This window comes from Chiloscyllium plagiosum, unplaced genomic scaffold (genome assembly GCF_037043375.1).
Source record: "Chiloscyllium plagiosum isolate Xiang-an unplaced genomic scaffold, Cpla_swu_hap1 HiC_scaffold_2, whole genome shotgun sequence".
Classification (NCBI taxonomy): domain Eukaryota; kingdom Metazoa; phylum Chordata; class Chondrichthyes; order Orectolobiformes; family Hemiscylliidae; genus Chiloscyllium; species Chiloscyllium plagiosum.
The window spans coordinates 120,911,373-120,931,599 of record NW_028270140.1 but is presented as its reverse complement, the minus strand read 5'-3'; the positions used below and the strand labels follow the sequence as shown (position 1 = coordinate 120,931,599).

Here is a 20,227-nt window from a genome sequence, read left to right as displayed (position 1 = left end):
CATCAGTCCTTATGCCCAAAATGTCGACTCTCCTGCTCCTCGGGTGCTGCCTGACTGGCTGTGCTTTTCCAGCACCAGTCTTCAACTCTGATCTCCACATTTAATTCCAGAAAGCTCGAGAAAGAATCCTAGTTTTATCTGCAATTCCCAGTTTTGAAGTGTTTTAACACAATTGACTCAATTCAATCACATCTGAGCCCCCATAAAAGGGACTTCTCTGCCCAGCCAACTGCACATTTACGTATTAGACACTAATGCATGTGACCTTCGTGCTTAAGTAATTCGCAGTTTGTAATTTCTAGTCTTTTTCTGTGTTTCTCCTTCTTTAGTAACATTTGTACAAATATGTGTGTTGCAGACCATTCATCCAAGTTTTAAATGCATTCCAAAATCCGACTTTGTTTTTACCCCGTGGAATTTTCTATAAGTCATTTGAAAGAAAGAACTTCCAAGATAAGATTTTTAAAAGGGAAAAGAAAGTAAGAAAACAAGTATGGCCAGAAGAGAAGAGTAAGAACACTTTAATTCGCCTGTTCCCCTTTGTCTGGAACAATATTTATGGTTTTGCTCGAAATTACAGCCAATTCAATCTCAGATTTGTTTTTAAAAAATATGAGATCTTTTAGCTTTCAATCACTATTCAGTTAATGAACATTACCATTAATGAAAGCTCAGATGCAGGTTATTTCTAATGAGAACATTGCTGTTTTATTTATTTTAATACCATAGAGCAAAAATGCTCTCGCTTTCACGTGGCTCACATTACATCATCTCATTCATTACAGCAATTAGTTATTTGGCAATTTTTTTATTCACAAACCCACATTTTTAATTTAGACTGTACATTTGACATGCCCTTTCATGAATATAGACACAGCTTCAAGAGTTTTATGCCAAACACATTGTAGTTCCAGTGTACAGAAATCCCATTGGTTGCAGCATACTAGCAAAATGCATCCCAGTTTTGGACAATTTAACAGGAAAAAAAAAGTCAGGACTTCTACACAATTGACTGACATACAATAGCAAGCACACAGAGTAGGTAGTTGTGGGTGTTACTTATTTTCCAAAACTTTCATGAAGAAGCATGTAGACTTATATGTCAGGGCAATCGCCAATACTAAGGATAGGAGTCATATGTAGTACAAATTAAATGAGTCTGTATTATAGCCATAAATCCCTTCATCATCTATATGTTCTGTTTTCAAAACTGATTAAGTAAATCAAATATCATGGCCTGTTTCCATTTAGTGGTACGTGTGTAGAAAAAATGCTCAAGTATTACGCATGTAAGAACTTCACCCAACATGGATCATGCAGTAATCATTAATCCGATAGTCAAGCTTAAAAAAATCTAAATCTCGCAGGGCAGATATGGCGAGAGGCAAACCCAACTCAGTCTCTAAGTTGCCATACAAGCTACAAATTAATTGACAGAAACTTAATTTTAATGGATATTCTGGTGTTTTTGTCCTGAAAGAATTATTCTTGATCGAGTTCATATAACTCTGATGGCTTTCCCTGCATATTCTTGCGTAAATAAAGATAATAATTAGATGGAAGAAATACATAGGGTAGAATGTTTACTCAGCTGATTCAGAGGGAGCTGGCTAGTTATAAAAGGTCAGGTAAATTCACCACACTTTTATAAAATCAAAGGCCTGCTCTCTTATTAGAAAGAGAGATAACTGGTGGTGCTTTAACATGAGGGTCACCACGCCTCAGGCAAGGGAAAAGGTTGTGAAGGAGGACCTTTGTGTTTATCTCATGTGGAAATTGGACCCACACTATTGTCATCAATTTGCATTACAAATCAGTCATCCAGCTAGCTGAGCTAACATTGGAAGGAGAAGCCACAATTTAGAATTCTGTTCACACATGCAATGAAGTTTTAACTCTGAATGCACGATAGTGGTGGTAGTAATTGGTTCCTCAACTACAGGCTTAGCCTGATGGACAACCAGGCCTTCAGTTGGGTGAGGAGATGGTTATTGATAGTCACAGCAGCAGCTTAGTCTGTGCCAGGAACCAGGGTGGGAAGGTAACCAGACCAAAGGCCTAAGGCGGAAGAGTGGGTTGCAATGGAAGCGGGACAATTTTGAGAGGGAAGGGTGGATATGCTGCCAATCTCAGGGGTGGGAGATCAGGTCCTCAGAGCTGCAGGGTTGGAATTCTTGGTTGAAGACATAGTGAAGGTGTCAACAGGTCTGTTGGGGACCTTGGAGGGGATGTGGGTCAGGAAATCAGGGCTTGGTAGTGTGGTAGGGCTGGGTGGTTGGAGGCCTGGGTGAAGGCTGTTGGCATGGGCCTTGAATGTGAAGGTTCTCAGGTAGGCACCTGGATCCAGATTGTAAATGTGAACACACTTTCTGAAACTGCCAAGACCTTACCTGGAGGAACCCTGTCAGCTTTCCAGATCGTTAGGAACACCAGCTGAAAGCAGTGAAAGTTTAAACCCTTGCAGTCCTGCTAAAATATAATTCCAAACCATCTCCTTGGATTGGAATTATCAGGCAGGCTTAGTGAAAACTGGAAATGGGTTGGTTGGCGGTGGGTTTGGGCCAGAAGAAAGGCCTCCGTCATTTTAAGTCACACCCAATCCAAACCTGCATTAACTCTGCTGGAGCACATACATGGAGAGAGGGCCAGGGGAATCTGATGGGGGAGACCTGCACTGAGATCTCATTATCGAGAAAACTGGTTCCAGTCATAATTTTGGATTAGTTTTACAAAGGGGAGGGAAGACTGAAGTATGAATATAAATGTTAATCACTGTTTAAAAAAATCTACATGCAGCACTGTTCCACAATAATATGGATGCAGTGTAGGAATCCTCTCTGACCATGGCTGGATGTCAATTAGGCTCATTAATGAGCCACGTGACACTGATTATCCCATGTTCCTATTGGAACTTATGTGTGGCTCAGGGATGTAACTAGACTTGAGGGCTCTTGTGCTGCAGTGGTAGTGTCCCTACCTCTGAGCCAGGAGACCCAGGTTCAAGTCCCACCTGTTCCAGAGGTGTGTAATAACATCTCTGAACAGGTTCATTTGGAGACTATCTTTAACTGGATTTGCATGGCCCTTCAGTGCTTTCCAATGTCACCCAGCCCCATTATTTCAGGTTTGAGCATCAGTAGGGTTAGCTGAAAACCACCTAAAGACCCCTCCTTCTTTCTATTGACACTTGCCAGTGACTCCCAACCTGTCCCACTCACTTGTAGCAAGGGCTCCAGAGGTGATCCTCTGAGCAGTGTCAGTAGCTGCCCTGCTCCTGACAGTGGGAGATTTGCCAGGTTCTGATAACCAGCAGCTCTTGGATGGAAATAGAGGTTTGGAATTTTCACCTGACAGGGGTGCATGACCATGTGCAAGACCTGATATTGGTAAGCTATGGGGCTGAGGACCATTAAATTGCTGTGGACTTCCCTCACTTCAGGTATGTGGGGCTTCCACTGTTTCTGCATCTGAAGGAGGACATTCCCTATTGCTCGATCTAAATCCTGGCCAGATCAATAGAATGAACACGATCAAGTGAATATCTGAAAATGGAATTCAAAAAATGCATTCTTTTAAAATCACTGAAACAAAACCGGAGTAAAGGTTTATCAATTATTGTAAACTTGATCTTGCAATTTCAGGAAGGAAATCTTAATTAGCTTTTATCAAGAAACAATGAGACTTCAAGGCCAAGGTAGTTGGTTCCATGATAATCCAGGTCTTGTTAATACTTTTTTCAAGCCCAAAATCCAAACTGAAGGAAATCTCTTGAGGGTTCTGATTTAATGTAATTAGGTTCCAATTTTCTGTCTTGATGAGCTTGTGATTTCAATCATGATGGGAGATGAAGGTTCTGACTAGAAGTTACAAAAATGGGGCAAGCTAATCATGGACTACGTTTGCTTCAGGTTGTTATATTTTATGAAAATGTTGATCTCAATCATTTGTAATAAAGCCCAAAGATTTGGTTGTTAAAACCCTCTTAAAGAATAAGGATGTCTCAAAAGATTGTGTTTTGGCAGGTGTTAGGAGGATGATACAAGTTTTAAAAAAAAGAGTTCTGAACTTATAGTCATAATTTTGGATTAGTTTTACAAAGGGGAGGGAAGACTGAAGTATGAATATAAATGTTAATCACTGTTTAAAAAAATCTACATGCAGCACTGTTCCACAAAAATATGGAAAAATATTTTATAACCTGAATAATTAATACACGTAGGACAATTCAGACAGCAGTTGATTCTAAAACCAATTTAATAAATATCAATTCTGATGAAATGTTAACTCTGTTTCCTTCTCCGAAGAGGCTGCCTGACTTACTAAGTACTTCCAGCATTTTTTATTTTTTTTTCAGTTCTAATTTTCAGCATCTGCAGTATTTCTGCTGTTTTACTAAGTCAAGCAATTTACCAGCAATGATCAGTGAAATGTATCATGTACTATCATAAACACTATATTAAATACACAGGAATGCAATGTTGTGAATGATAAGTGGGAGCTGAAATAGAGAATTTGGAAAATATAGGCTATTTTTGAAAACATCGCAGATTACAATTTGAACTCTTATATAATTATTATGCAAATATTCAGCAGGTGCAATGGGTTTAGAGTGTCATCCAGAGCAAGGTTACATTACAAGACACAGGGCATGCACTTTAAGTCTACATATGTGTATTGTTAATATCATCAATATTTTATTGATTCGATGGGAAGTGATACCTTTTTCATTGTCAAACATAAGTTTTAATCAGGCTTCATCACACTCTGAATAAATAAGTCTGCTTAGAAATTAGAAATTTGATCTGAATCCTAAACTCTACAACAGCAAAACTAACAGGAACTCTACTATTCATCAGTTATCAACAACTTTATGATTTATGACACATGGTGATTAATGCATCTCATGATTTCCAGAGAAGATCGAAGATCCAGTCTGCTTTTTTGTCTATGCATATAGTTGTAATAAGTTAGATTCCTTTTCTACTAAATAGTTTATAGACACAAAATGTACAAAAGTTACTGTCCATTCTTATCAGCAGATGTCTACAAAGTGTTGCCCTCGTGCTCCACAAGAAATTTTGCACCAATTTTCTATGTTTTGAAGCATGTAAAGTGACTGTGCTGAAATACTTACAACAAACATACGATCAGTAACAGTGGAATTCTGATTCACAAATTAGCTCTTGCTAAGCCTACAGACATTTATTTTTCTATTTTAATTACATTTGTAGAAAATGTCCTAAGAAGACTAAAGGGACAGTTGCATGGATCTATCTACATACAAAAGTTTTGGCATAAAGCCTGCATAGGCATTACCAAGAACTCCTATAGGATTTTCCATTTATCCTATAAGATAATATTGGATTTAAATTATAAGAATCTAAAGAGCTATATATACTTTGTGAATAGTTTGTTCTACTGGGTATTTGGTAGCTATTGGCTTTTATCTTCTGTTATGTGTCACATTTTAGAATTTGTTATTTGAATGGATTGTACACAGTTTTATTAACTTGTATACAACAGTATACTACAAATTTCAGCATTATTGTATTAAGCTATAGACTTTGTAAAGAGCTTTGTCTCCCTGGCTTACTAAATTCTGGCGATGGCCCTGGCAGAGATAGATGTAAATTCACAAATGCAGAGCAACAATTGCAATTAGAATTATATACTAGATCTACAACACATATGCATACCTAAAACATCAAGACATGAGGAAGATACAGACAAAAGAAAATTCTAATTTTTACATAGAAGCAGATAATCATTATACATTGCAAACTAATGCCAATTAGGTTAATCTTTATGCATTTCCATATCCTATAGTACTTAAATCTGGCAATGAAAGAACAAAACTCCCTTTGTTTAATTGGAATATTTAGAATGAACATCTTGACAATCATTCACATGGAGATCAGAATGTGAATTTCAATGGTACATTTAAAGGAGCTGCCTGATCTGAACTGAAAGGGTCAGCAAGCATCTCCATGAATGTTCTGTGATCTCGTGGGTCACTTTTTTGCTGTACACAGGTTTAACACATTTTGGTTCATTGAAGGATTAGGCTGAACTTGATCTTTAAGTTTCCAGTATACAGTGTTTAAGAATACACAACTTGATCAGGAAAGAACAGGATTATTCCAGATTCCATTATGGTAGAGGAATGACTTCCCAGAAACAAATGTTAAGCAGAAAATATTAAGGATGTTTGAAATGAATCTGAATATTATAACAAGTGTATTGGGGGTTAACAGACGCCAACAAGTTAAATTTGATATGCTTGAATTTTCCTATTTTCTAAAGAATTCCTGATCACCTCAAGGATAACTAATGGCTGATAACTGGAGGGAATGTTACAAAGGCTGTTAACCTGACAGTGAATTCACCAAAACATTGCATGGTCATGGCTCCAAATTGATCTTGAGGTGAACTCACTTCATTTTAAAGCAATTGATGCTGTATTTATATTGCCCACTGGAGGTCAGACTTAAACAAATGTTGCATAGGAGTATAAGTAATAGGTAGACCAGCCCAAAATCCATAATAGATCCAAGCTCAATGCGCATCTGAACAGCTTAACATGTTACAGAGGAGATCAATAGAAAGAGAAGCATCATAGTAAATTAATCTACAAAATACCTATAAGACTTTAGCTAAGGAATTAGCATACTTAAAAATCTGGTTAAGCTCTGCATTTCTGGGATATTCTGTTAATCAATTGCCATAGTTGCTAATCCTCTTGGGAATTTTTATTCATCCTTCAAATGAGAATACAACCACCAAATTTCTGCTGGTAATTTACAGTACCAATTTATCAATAATCATCTTGCATTTTTGGATTTAACAAAGGAACTGGGTTAATGGCTGGGGAGTTAAGTGGGTGTTTTTAGTGGGGAGGTAAATGTGTGTTTTTAGTTTTACCACCCATAATATAACGCAGCCGATATTTTCATTCTGTTAACATCACTGAGAAACAGAATTGGTGGAAGGAGAGAAGTGGTTTATGAGGAGCAGATGATCTAGTGTTTGATATCTTGTTAAAGATTAAAATTCGGGCAAATTAGTTCTAAAATGCATTAACTTCTATTGTTCTTACTTAATAACTTAGTGCTCTGGGATGTTTTTACTTTGCTAAAAGTTGTTTGTTGTTGTATTAAAGGGCAAAATAATTAACAGTAGGAAAGTTACCTCCTCCCCAGACTGTTTAAAAAGTACAGTCTATTAAGACACTGTCAATATTATGTTACAAATTATCCTCCACTCGCTAATTTTAGTAGAAAAGCAACAATGCTTTATCTTCACATCTATTTTTGGTAAAACTGTTGGGCAGGGAAAACTATGCCATGACATGATATAATAGGAGGAAGTTCAACCCAATCACCAGCTGTATAGTTTTTAGTAATAGTGAATGGAAGGTTTTGTTTGGGAAATCTAAACTATGGTTTGGAATCTCCTATGCTTTACTGTCTGGCTCCTGTGCTTTCTGCCACAATTACTAATTACTACAGCAGAACAGGAGCAGCTCCAATGAAATTCCGAGCCCGAGTTTGACAACTCATCGCAAAACTACACAAAACAGTTAAATGCAAAGAATCAAAACAAGCCTGGAAGTAATTCCTATAAATAACTATTCAGATAATCTTGAAATCATAATAACATTAATGTTCAACTCTGACATTTACAATTGAAATGAAAACAATATTTATATATAGATCAGACTACAATAGGCACAATGCATATTTTGCAGGCAAACATGGGGTCAAAGGCCATTTAGGTTTCAAATTAACAAATGGACTCTCTATAGGGTTTTGATGTTTAACCAGTGATTTTTAAAAATTCTTGATTTTAGTAAGTAAGATATTCTCTTCACATGAAATGTTATAAAAGAATGTAAAAATAACAACTACTTAAATGGTTCTGTACATTCTTGGTTAAAATGACATTATAGTGCATTTACAGTTTAAAATTTTTAATGATATATAATATTTCCTATTATAACATTTCAAGTCTCTTTACACAAGAAATGACTTTCTTGAAGTGTTTGCTGTTTTGTAGCATGTTATTAAACACATTTGGAAATGGAAATATGACAAAGGATAGAAGTAAAAATGAGAGGGGCTAGTTTCTGTTTTTGTGGGACATTCCTTACTAATCTAATTCATCACTATCACTGTAAGGTGAGTTTGTGTGAAGCTTTAAGATGATACAAAAAAAAACAGAAAAGGGCTACAGCTGGAAATTGATTTCTGCGTTGCAATATAATCTTCTCCAATTCTACCAAAATCAAACATTGTTCATTGAAGCTAGATTTTTTAACAAATGGGACAAACTGATTTTGTCAATATTAAAGAAATGGAATAATTACACATCTGGGTCCTGCAAACATCTCAGTCGGGTTAATGGCATGTCATTGTTTGCTTTGAGCCTTGCCTCAGAACGTTACTGACTTGATGCATTTGCTGATTTATTTTGACTGAAAGTTTTACACTGGTTTGAATTTATAGAGGGGAGGATAAAACTGGATAATGGTCACACACTAGATTAAAAACCTTCTGTCAGAACTGATTAACTATTCCTTCTTTATGCTCCCTCAGCCACACGAACAATTGTGTATGTGCAGACTGCAGCCCCATTGATCACATTATTTTCAAAGTTTCAGAAAGCACAAGGATAAAGGAAGGCGTCTTCAGGAGAAGTAACAAACTTGTGTGTGACAATCATTGTTTCAGTCTTAAACTACAGACTTTAAAATTCAAACCTCCCACTTGATCACTGCCACTGGCCGACTAAAAATCCATCAGGTGGTTTTACCTAATCACATGAGAACCTGGTTTCTTGTATCAGGAAGTCGGAGTCCCATGAGGCCTCCGCAGACGAGGACAGTGGATGCCAGCAGGATAGGGATTGCTTTGGTAATGCCAACCAAAGAGCCAAAAATGAGATTTCCAAGTACTGTTGCTGCTTTACACAGGGCATTCAAGAATCCAAATCCTGTTGCTCTGTTAAAGAAAATAGAGGGTTTATTAATTTCAATAAAAGTTATTCATTTATCTGAAAAGTGAAGCAGGAATATAATCTACACTGTAAGAATCACTTCTGGTCATTTTGCTAAAATTTGATTGCATCTTATTAAATGGTGGAACAAGTTTAGGGGGCTGAACAGACTACTGCTCATCATTCATATGTTTCTATGTTCGTAGATCTCAAAATTTTTAAAGGAAGAAATAGGTTTAACAAATTAATGGTTTAACCAATATAAGGAGAACTCTGGGAGAAGTGGTGAGAAATCAAGAAGAAGTCCATTGAACCATTTTGTCCCGGGATACATTTTCTCCTTTACTGCAAAATCAGGAAAGTGGTGAACTGGGTGACTGGGGGACTAAGAGTAAGATAACTGAACTATTTTGAGGTTCGGCTTATTTTAAAATTCAAGCAAGGCATACATTTGTCAATAGCAGGATTTTCAGTTTAATTATGTATTCTATTTGAACACTTTGTCTGTGCTGTTTTCTGTGATGGATTTATTTAGTAAAGCCTCCCAGGTTCAGTGATCCAGCACTGATGGTCTCTCTACACCAAATGGGGTACAGGAGACACATTTTCCAATCTATAAATACCCAAAAGAGTGCACAGGAAAATGTTACATCAGGCTTAGAGGTAAATAGTTAGAAAGACAATTTCAGAAGCATCAGTTCCTGGAAAAGGCAAAACTCTTGGTCCTGACCCGGATTGTGAAAGTACAAATGATGTCTTACTATCCCCATGCTTATGATAAGACCTGGCCACATACTTCTCCCATCTGCCCAATGAGTATCCCAACCAATTCCCTCCCCACCTCCACATGTTTCGCTTCTAATCATAACAGGATACTCATTAACCTTCATTTGTAACATACAAACACGCATATATATACGTGTATATATATATCTGTATAGAGTTAGAATCTAATTAGCTAGAAGTTAATGTTAGGTGTAAGTGTTGCAGAGGGCTACATTCATGGCTGCACTATAGAGTCATGTACCATTTTACAGGACCAGACCAATTATTTTGTAGAAAGCAACACGACAAGAATTAAACAAATGGATCTCTCATGTTTTTAAACCTGAAGTGTGGTTATTTCAAACATACAGCAGTTTGGGAGTTAAGAGAGTAAACCCTGAGAAAATGTAAAGTTGAGTCCAAAGGCAGATTGATATCTAAATATCTTTCCAGGAATTCCTGCCATTAACCTGATACCAAGCATTGTGCTTTACATTACTTTGGATTCAATCGGTGAGATTGATAGAGAGACCCTGATGTTTGGGTAGCAGACAGTCTTGATCATTTTAATCCAGGCTTGTGCCCTCCAGTAAGCATTTCAGTTTGAGTGCAGAGCATTAACACAACATGAGAGAAAGGAGTGATAAGCCAAACTCAATTGGCAGAGAGAATGTTTGCTATGGACTGTCTTCAGCAGTGTGTCACTCAACCCCCGGCTCTAGGGTGCTGACTCACTAGACTTGTCTGCTTCAATGGGTGCTTGGAATTTAGAGTCACTACTCAACATGAAAGACAGAGTCCAGGGCACACATGACAAGTAAACGAAAATAAGGAAGTTGCAAAATCTTCAACCGGCAAACTGAAACACCAGGATCAAGGGCTTGAATTTTTTTAAAAATTCATTCATGGGATGTGAGCATTTCTGGCTAGGCCAGCATTTAAACCCATCTCTAATTGCCCAGAGGGCTGTTGAGTGTCAACCACATTGCTGTGGTCTGGAGTCACATGCAGGCCAGACCGGGTAAGGATGGCAGATTTCCTTCCCTAAAGGACATTAGATTGATAGACAACTTTTGGTATGAGGTAAAAACAATGACTGCAGATGCTGGAAACCAGATTCTGGATCAGTGGTGCTGGAAGAGCACAGCAATTCAGGCAGCGTCCGAAAAGCTTCGAAATCGACATTTCGGGCAACAGCCCTTCATCAGGAATAAAGGCAGAGAGCCTGAAGCATGGAGAGATAAGCTAGAGGAGGGTGGGGGTGGGGATAGAGTAGCATAGAGTACACCAGCACCACTCCCCACCTCTTCCTCCGCTACATTGATGACTGCATTGGCGCCACCTCGTGCTCCCGCGAGGAGGTTGAGCAATTCATCAACTTCACCAACACATTCCACCCTGACCTTAAATTTACCTGGACCATCTCTGACACCTCCCTCCCCTTCCTGGACCTCTCCATCTCCAACAGTGACGACCGACTTTACACTGACATTTTCTACAAACCCACCGACTCCCACAGCTACCTGGATTACACCTCTTCCCACCCTACCTCTTGCAAAAATGCCATCCCATATTCCCAATTCCTCCGCCTCCGCCATATCTGCTCCCAGGAGGAGCAGTTCCACCATAGAACACACCAGATGGCCTCCTTCTTTAGAGACCGCAATTTCCCTTCCCACGTGGTTAAAGATGCCCTCCAATGCATCTCGTCCACATCCCACACCTCCGCCCTCAGACCCAACCCCTCCAACCGCAACAAGGACAGAACTCCCCTGGTGCTCACCTTCCACCCTACCAACCTTCGCATAAACCAAATCATCCGCCGACATTTCCGCCACCTCCAAACAGACCCCACCACCAGGGATATATTTCCCTCCCCACCCCTTTCCGCCTTCCGCAAAGACCGTTCCCTCCGTGACTACCTGGTCAGATCCACGCCCCCCTACGACCCACCCTCCCATCCTGGCATGTTCCCCTTCCACCGCAGGAACTGTAAAACTTGTGCCCACACCTCCTCCCTCACCTCTATCCAAGGCACTAAAGAAGCCTTCCACATCCATCAATGTTTTACCTGCACATCCACTCATATCATTTATTGTATCCGTTGCTCCCGATGCGGTCTCCTCTACATTGGGGAGACTGGGCGCCTCCTAGCAGAGCGCTTTAGGGAACATCTCCGAGACACCCGCACCAATCAACCGCACCGCCCTGTGGCTCAACATTTCAACTCCCCCTCCCACTCTGCCGAGGATATGGAGGTGCTGGGCCTCCTCCACCGCCGCTCCCTCACCACCAGACGCATGGAAGAAGAACGCCTCATCTTCTGCCTCGGAACACTTCAACCCCAGGGCATCAATGTGGATTTCAACAGCTTCCTCATTTCCCCTTCCCCCACCTCATCCTAGTTTCTAACCTCCAGCAACACAATCCCCTTGACTTGTCCGGACTTGTCCGACCTGCCCAGCTCCTTTTCCACCTATCCACTCCACCCTCTCCTCCCTGACCTATCACCTTCATCTCCTCCCCCACTGACCTATTGTACTCTATGCTACTCTATCCCCACCCCCACCCTCCTCTAGCTTATCTCTCCATGCTTCAGGCTCTCTGCCTTTATTCCTGATGAAGGGCTTTTGCCCGAAATGTCGATTTCGAAGCTTTTCGGATGCTGCCTGAATTGCTGTGCTCTTCCAGCACCACTAATCCAGAACTTTTGGTATGGTCAACTACATGTGTAAGGAAGTTCTGACTGACGGAAAATCTGACAGGCTGAATATTAACATAGCTCTCCTTCAATCTACCCGTCTTAAAGAGAGATGACTGAAATAAAAATGTTACAAAATTATTTGGCAGTGAAGGAATTCAGAGGCAAAATCTGAGCAAGGTGCAGACTTTGTGACAAGGAATTCACTACTTGTGACAACAGAAACCTTTCACAAATGATTCAAAATGTGTTCTCTCCATCCAGCTCTCAACTCAAATAGCTGATTAATTACATGAGTATCATTGCTGAGTTTAACACAGTTATTGTAAGACTCCATATCTCAGAACATCTTTACCGACTGGGGGATTTCGATTGAAGAGTGGGTGCAGACCATGAGGCATGGTCCTTCTGCCTTGAATATCATGGCCTGGAAAAGGTAAATAAGAATGTGCAGAAATTATCTGAGTTTTGCTACATGCGGCTTTGCGTAACCAATGCCTCCTTTTGGTATAAGCCTTGCTTCAAGGCTGGGGAATTGTATATGAGGAAAAAAATCTTATTTAAACCTATAAAACTCTAAGTGGACTAGACAGGTAAACACAGGAGGGATGTTCCTAATGACTGGGGAGACCAGAACCAGGGGTCACAGTCAAAAGATAATTTAGGAGTAAGCAGAGCAGAAATTTCTTCACCCGAGAGTGGTGAGTCTGTGAAATTCTCTGCCACAGAAAATACTTGAGAGCACAGCGCTGAATATTTTTGAGAATGGTGAGAGATCGTTCTTAGAGGGTGGCAAGGGAGTTTGGAGAAAGTGGGAACTGAGTTGGACGATCAGTCATGATCATAGTGAATGGTGGAGCTGGTTCAAGGGGTCAAATTGCCATGGTCTTATATTTCCATCTTCTACCTGGATTTGAACATCACTCAACGTGAATCTCTGAACATTATTATCAGCACACACAGCCAGCACAGTGCAGACTGTGATACAGATCTATAGTAAAGGTAGCACATGGTTACGATACAACTTCTGAAGATTTTTTTCATTCAAAGCAGTTTTCAGATCAGTGGCAGTCATCGTGCCATCTAACAGTTCTGCAACTCAGATGCACTGTCTGACATTCTCCTTCAGAGAACAGAAGCTAAGTCTTCTCTGAACACATCAATATTAAAAGGATAGTTAAAAAGAGGAGTAAGATTAATTAGGGATGAGAAGGGGGATTTACACTTAGAGGCAAGAGGCATGACTTAGATGTTAAATGAATACTTTGCACATGTCTTTACCTATGAAGCAGATGCTGTCCAGTCCATGATTGAAGAGGAGGATACTCAGTCACTAGAAGTGTTTAAAATGGGTAAGGAGGAGGTGCTGGATAATTGCTGAAATGTGTGGTGCTGGAAAAGGACAGCCAGTCAGATAGCATCCAGAGGAGCAGGAGAGTCGATGTTTCAAGCATGAGCTCTTCATCACGCTCTTGCTCAAAACATCAGCTCTCCTGCTCCTAGGATGCTGCCTGACCGGCTGTGCTTTTCCAGCACCACACTTTTTGACTCTGATCTCCAGCTTCTGCAGTCCTCACTTTCTCCCAGTACTGGATAACTGTCAGTATTTAGTATTGATAAGTCACCAGGATCTGATGAGGTGCATCTAAAGATATTGAAGGAAGTGAGAGTAGAAATTGCAGAAGTACTAGAAACAAACCTTTCAATCTTCCCTGGACTGGGGAGTGGTGCCAGAGGTCTGCAGAATTGCCAACATTATGCCTTTCAAAAAAGGTTGCAAAAATCATCCCGGTAATTACAGACCAGTCAGTTTTAAATTTCTAGAAACAACTACTCTAGATCAAATTAATAGCCACATGGAAAAATGTGGGCTGAATCAGAAGAGTCAGCATGGACTTGCTGAGGGTGCAAGCTGAGCAACTTTTTCAACAGTTAAAGACAGGATCGATGAGGGTAATGCTATTGATGTAGAGTCAAAGAATCCCAATGGTGCAGATAGGGTTATTCAGCACATCAGGTCTGGACTGACCCTATTAAGAGTATCCCACGCAGACTCAGTCTTTTTCTCATAACCTCTCATTTACCATGACTAATGTACCTAATCTGCACATTCCTGGACACTATGGGGAAATTTACCATGACCAATCCACCTAATTTACACATCTTCGGACTGTGGGAGGAAACCAGAGTACCTGGAAGAAACACACATAGACACAGGGTGAATGTACAAACTCCACACAGTTAGTCACCCGATGTTGGAATTGAACCTGGGTTGTGGCGCTATGAGGCAGCAGTGCTAACTATTTTAAAGGATGTGCAGGAGCAGTGAGACCTGGGTGCAGATATTTGTACAATGTACAAAAGTCATTAAAGGTAGCAGGCCAAAGAGGATTTAATAAAGCAGACAATAACATAGTCTTCATAAATAGGGGCATGGAGTACAAAAAGCATGGAGGATATGGAACTTACACAAAACACTTGTTAGACTTGTGCATGAATATTGTGTACAGTTCTAGATTCCACACTATAGCAAGGAGGTGAATGCATTGGAAAAAGTGCAGAAGAGATTTCAGAGAAGGGTTCCAGGGATGGAACATTTCAGTTATGAGGCAAGATTGAAGGAGTTGAGACTATTTTCCTTGGAGAGGAGAAGGTTAAGAGGAGTTTTGGGCATTACAAAATCATGAAGGGTCTAAACACAGTGGAAAAGGAGAAAATATTACCGCTCATAAATGGATAAAGAAACAAAGGGTGCAATTTTAAAATATTTTGCAAAATAAGCAATTGGGAGATGAGAAAAACCTTTCCACACGAGGTGTAGTCAGGCTCTGACATGCACTGCCTGGAAGATGATGACAGGTTCAATTGAGCCATTCAAGATGGGATTGGATGATTATTTACATTTAAAAAATGTGCAGGGCTACAATTAAAAGGTGACACAAGAAAAGTGTCACAAAGTGAAACTGCTCAGTGTATTGGTGCAGATAGGATGGGCTGATTCTGCACTGTAACAATTCTGTGAACCTGTGAAATGGAACATAATCCGAGACACCGTCAATAATTCTGGACTCTCAATGTGGAAAGTGAGAGCAGAAACATGCTGACTGCTTCGAGGTTAGCTTCCCCTTGATGGAATCTGTCACTGAAGCTAGGTGGTCCAGTCTCATTAATTAGGAGAGATCCAAGCGAGGAGACTCTGACTGTACTGTGAACTGCTGCAAATAAAACCCTACAGATTGCTGGGTGATGCATCAGTGACTACTGGTTACAACAATGCTAAAATCTCCAAATACCTTTCTACGCAGGAATGTGAAAAGGTTGAAATGGCAACAGGGTCATCAACAAAGAAAACAGTGCTATTTAAAGAAAAAGCAGGGGAAGTCATCGTTAGCTGCAATAAACAGTTGAAGAGATGGATGCAATGAGAGCTTGAGTTGAAGTCTATGGAGAACGCAATCACTGAGGAGGCTCTCAATATCATAGAGATCCTGCCTGGTATAGCAGAGCTCAGTGTCAAACCAACAGTGGTAAGGTTAGGAAAGTTAAAGTGTCCAGCTATCCCATGGGCTCCAGGATGTGTACAATGCAATGATTGTGACCATGTCTAAGAACAAGGGTGCCTGAAATGATTGTGACAATCACTGAAGCATTGCCGGCTGAGGATCATAGGAAACGTATTTGCCAACATTGCCCTTCTCAGACTGCAGATTCTGGCTGAATGCATCCTCCCAGAACCAACAAATTTTGAAATAACATGATTTTCTTGGTCCAGCTGCTGCAAGAGAAAAGTCAGGATGTCTGCGGGATGACCATCATTGAATGTCATCCCTGATTACAACAGTGTGATATTCAACAACTTTCAGTCGAGTCTTGTGGCAGCTTTTTCAACTGAAACTGCTAGTTTAAAGCTAAATTGAGGAACAGGATTAAGTCCAAAGAAACTTGCACTGAGGATCCTTGTAAAGAAGGGTCACTGCACCATATCTATATGACCTTAACCCTGTGTAGTGTTCCCTTTAAATGTTTATGAAATTATAGCAGCATTACAGGAGGTGATGGCCTAGTGGTATTATCGCTATACTATTAATCCAGAAACCCAAGTTTGGGGACCCAAGTTTGAATTTGAACTCAATAAAAAAAACTGGAATTAAGAATCCACTGATGAAAAAGAAAGCATTGCCTGTTGTTGGAAAAACCCATCTCGTTCATTAACATCCTTCGGGGAAGGAAATCTGCCATCTTCACTTGGTTTACAGATCCACAGCAATGTGGTTGACACGAAATTGCCCTGTGAAATGGCCTAGCAGGCCGTTCCATTGTATCAATCACTGTGAAGTCTCAACAAATAAATTAAAGCTGGCAGCTGGCATCGACCTAGGCACAAGGAAAGTCAATGGCAAAAACAGCCCTGTCGATCCTGGAACGTCCTCATCTGGTGGTTACTGAACCTGGCACAATCACATTCTTGGAATCCTACCTGATGGACAATGCCCAAGACACCATAATCACACCTGAAGTGGTGCTCAAGTGGTAAATAGTTGGGAGGGAGTCTTTAATGTTGCCTCTCGACCACAAAAGTGATCATGGCTTCAGGTTAAACATGGGCAAGGAAGCCTCCTGCTGACTACCACGTAATATCCTTCTGCAGGATTCGGTGCTCCTGCATGCTGAACACTGCGGGTGACAAGGGCACAAAATGTGCTTTGGACGGGTGGTATTTCAATGATGGTACCAGGAGTGGCTCAGCAGCAGCACTGCTGATTGAGCTGGTCGGGTGCTAAAGGACATAGCTGCTAGACTGGGTCTGTGGCAGGTGGTGAGGGAACCAACAAAAGGGAAAACCATACTTGACCTCATCCTTACCAATCTGCCAGCTGCAGATATAATTGTTCATGACAGTATTAGTAAGAGTGACCACCACACAGTCCTTGTAGAGACAAACTCCTGCCTTCACATTGAGAATATCCTCCACCATATTGTGTGGCACTATCACTGTGCTAAATGGGACAGACTTTGAACAGATCTAGAAATTCAAGACTGGGCCTTGATCAGGTGTTGTGGGCCATCAGCAGCAACAGAATTGTACTCCAAAGCAACCTGTAACCTCATGGCCCAGCACATCCCTCACTCCACCATCACCATCAAGTCAGGGGTTCAACCTCTGAGAGTGCAAGAGGGAAGGCCAGGAGCAGCATCACACATACCCGAAAATAAGGTGTCAACCTGGTGAAGTTACCAAAGAGGCCTACTTGCATGCCAAACAGCATAGGCAGCAAGTGATAGACAGAGCTAAATGATTCCACAACTAATGGATCAGTATAAGTGATCCATGTTCAAATGCAACAAGATATAGACAATATTCAGGCTTCGGCTGACAAGTGGCAAGAAACATTTATGCCACACTAATGCTAGGTAATCACCATCACCAATAAGAGACAAGCTAACCACCGCCACTTGACATTCAATGGTGCTACCACTACTGGAATCAATATCCTGGAGGTTACCATTGACCAGAAAATCAACTGGACTCACCACATGAACACAGTGGTTACAAGATCACATCAGAGGCTTGGAGTACTACTGTGGTGAGTAACTTAGCTCCTGTCGCTGCATAGCTGTCTACCATCTACAAGGCACAAGTCAGGAGTGTGACAGCATACTCCCACTTGCTTGGATGAGTGAAGCTCCAACAACACTCAGAAGCATCCACTCACTCCATCACCAATGCTCAGCAGCAGCAGTGTGTACTATCTACAAGGTGTACTGCAGAAATTCACCAAAGATCCTTAGCCAGTACTTTCCAAACCACAACCACTTCTATCTGGAAGGACATGAGCAGCAGATATACCACCTGCATTTTCCCCTCCAAACCACTCACCATCTTGACTTGGAAATATATCACCATTCCTTCACTGGGTCAACATCCTGGAATTCCATCCTAACGGCATTGTATGTTAACCTATAGCATGAGGACAGCAGCGGTTCAAGAAGGTAGCTCAACATCACCTTCTCAAGGACAACGAGGAACGAGCAATGAATGCTTGCCAGCCAGCAACACCAAGTCCCATGAGTGATAAATAAAAATGTCACAAAGGCAACTCAATACATGGAAAGTGCCTGAAGTGAGGAAACTGCTCTAAGGCATCTGCAAAAGCAGCTGAAATGCTATCCAAAAATAATTCAACTATGTAGCTGGGCAATCATGTAATTATTTGATGTTTGTTTTCTTAACAGCATCATAAAAATTATTGTTGTGTATCTGTACTCATTTTAAAATCCTGCTGGAGTATAGCTGATTGGTTTTTCACACGAGTGCAACTAATAGGATGTGGACAAAAGTTAATTATGGAAGCTGCTTGCAGACGACTAAAGCACACTTCGTATCCAGCTTATTATTAATAATAATAAACACAAAGATGATTACATATTGCTACAGAGGTGCTGTCAGAAATGTAAAACTGATTATAAGCTGACTGAACTTCCACCACTACCTTCGCTTATTTGCTTCTTTGTCACCTCTCATAGAGTCATACAGCATGGAAATAGACCGTTCGGTCCAACTAGTTCACGCCGACATGTTGCCAAACTAAACTAGTCCCATTTGGCTGTTTTGGCTTATATCCCTCCAAACCTTTCATATTATTTTACTTAGCCAAATGTCTTGCAATTATATCTCCATCCACCACTTCCTCTGGCTGTTCATTCCACACGTGAACTACCCTCTGTGTGAAAAGGTTGCACCTCATGTTCTTTGCAAAACTTACTCCTCTCAACTTAAAAATATGCCCCCTAGTTTTGAACTCCTCCACCCTAGCAAAAAGACTCTTGCAATTCACCTCATGATCTTATAACCTCTATAAGGTCAGCCCTCAACCTCCTACTCTCCAGTGAAAATATCCCAGCCTATCCAGCCTGTTTTTATAACTCAAACCCTCCATTCCTGGCAACATCCTGCTAAATCTATACTGAACCCTCTCCAATTTAATAATATCCCTCTTCCAGCAGGGCAACCAGAACTGCACACAATACTCCCGAAGAGGCCTCATCAATGACCTGTTAACATGACATCCCAACTCGTATATTCAAAGGTCTGAGCAATGAAGTCAAGCTTGATAAATGCCTTCTTAACCACCCTGTCTACCTGTGATGAAATTTCAAAAAGTTATGTACCTGAACCCTTAGGTCTCTCTGTCCTACAACGCTACCCAGAGTCCTACCATTAACTGTATACAGTTTCTGCCATTGTTCTTCTGCTAACTAATTCCTGCCATTGTTGATTTTAACCAAAATGCAATACCTCACATTTATCCAAATTAAATTCCAAGCTTCACTCCCCAGCCCATTGACACAGTAGATCAAGATCTCAGGTAAGTTTCTTCAGTGCCCACTATAGCACCACTATACCACATACAAATTTAGTAACCATGCCTCTTATATTCTCATCCAAATTGTTTGTATGAATGACAACTAAAAGAGGACCCAGTACCAATTCCTGTGGAACACCGCTGGTCACAGGCCTCCATTCCAAAAAATAACCCTCTATCACCTCCCTCTGTCTCCTACCATCAAGTCAATTTTGTATCCAATTGGCAAGCTCACCCTGAATTCCACGTGGATCTAACCTTACTAATTAGTCTACCGTGTGGAATAAAGTCCATATAAACAACATGGATCTAAGACCTGCTTCACACTATATTTATAACACTATACCTTTGCAGTCTCAAACTAAAGCAATATTTGACAACTGTACAGACATGAAATATAGAA

At 40.5% G+C, this 20,227-nt stretch overlaps 1 protein-coding gene across 4 annotated transcripts in view; it reads right to left on the bottom strand.

Annotated features, from left to right (window-relative positions):
* Nucleotides 1–518: 518 nt before the first annotated feature.
* The window catches only part of sv2ca (synaptic vesicle glycoprotein 2Ca), a 209,698-nt gene continuing 189,989 nt past the window's right edge, over nucleotides 519–20,227 (bottom strand). For 3 of the 4 annotated variants that reach the window (XM_043707301.2, XM_043707310.2, XM_043707291.2), the window contains exon 14: nucleotides 519–8,999. In XM_043707301.2, the coding sequence (XP_043563236.1) occupies nucleotides 8,816–8,999 (184 nt within the window). In that variant the 3' untranslated portion in view covers nucleotides 519–8,815. The remainder of the gene's footprint in view (nucleotides 9,000–20,227) is intronic. The other variant, XM_043707323.2, reaches the window with a different exon arrangement.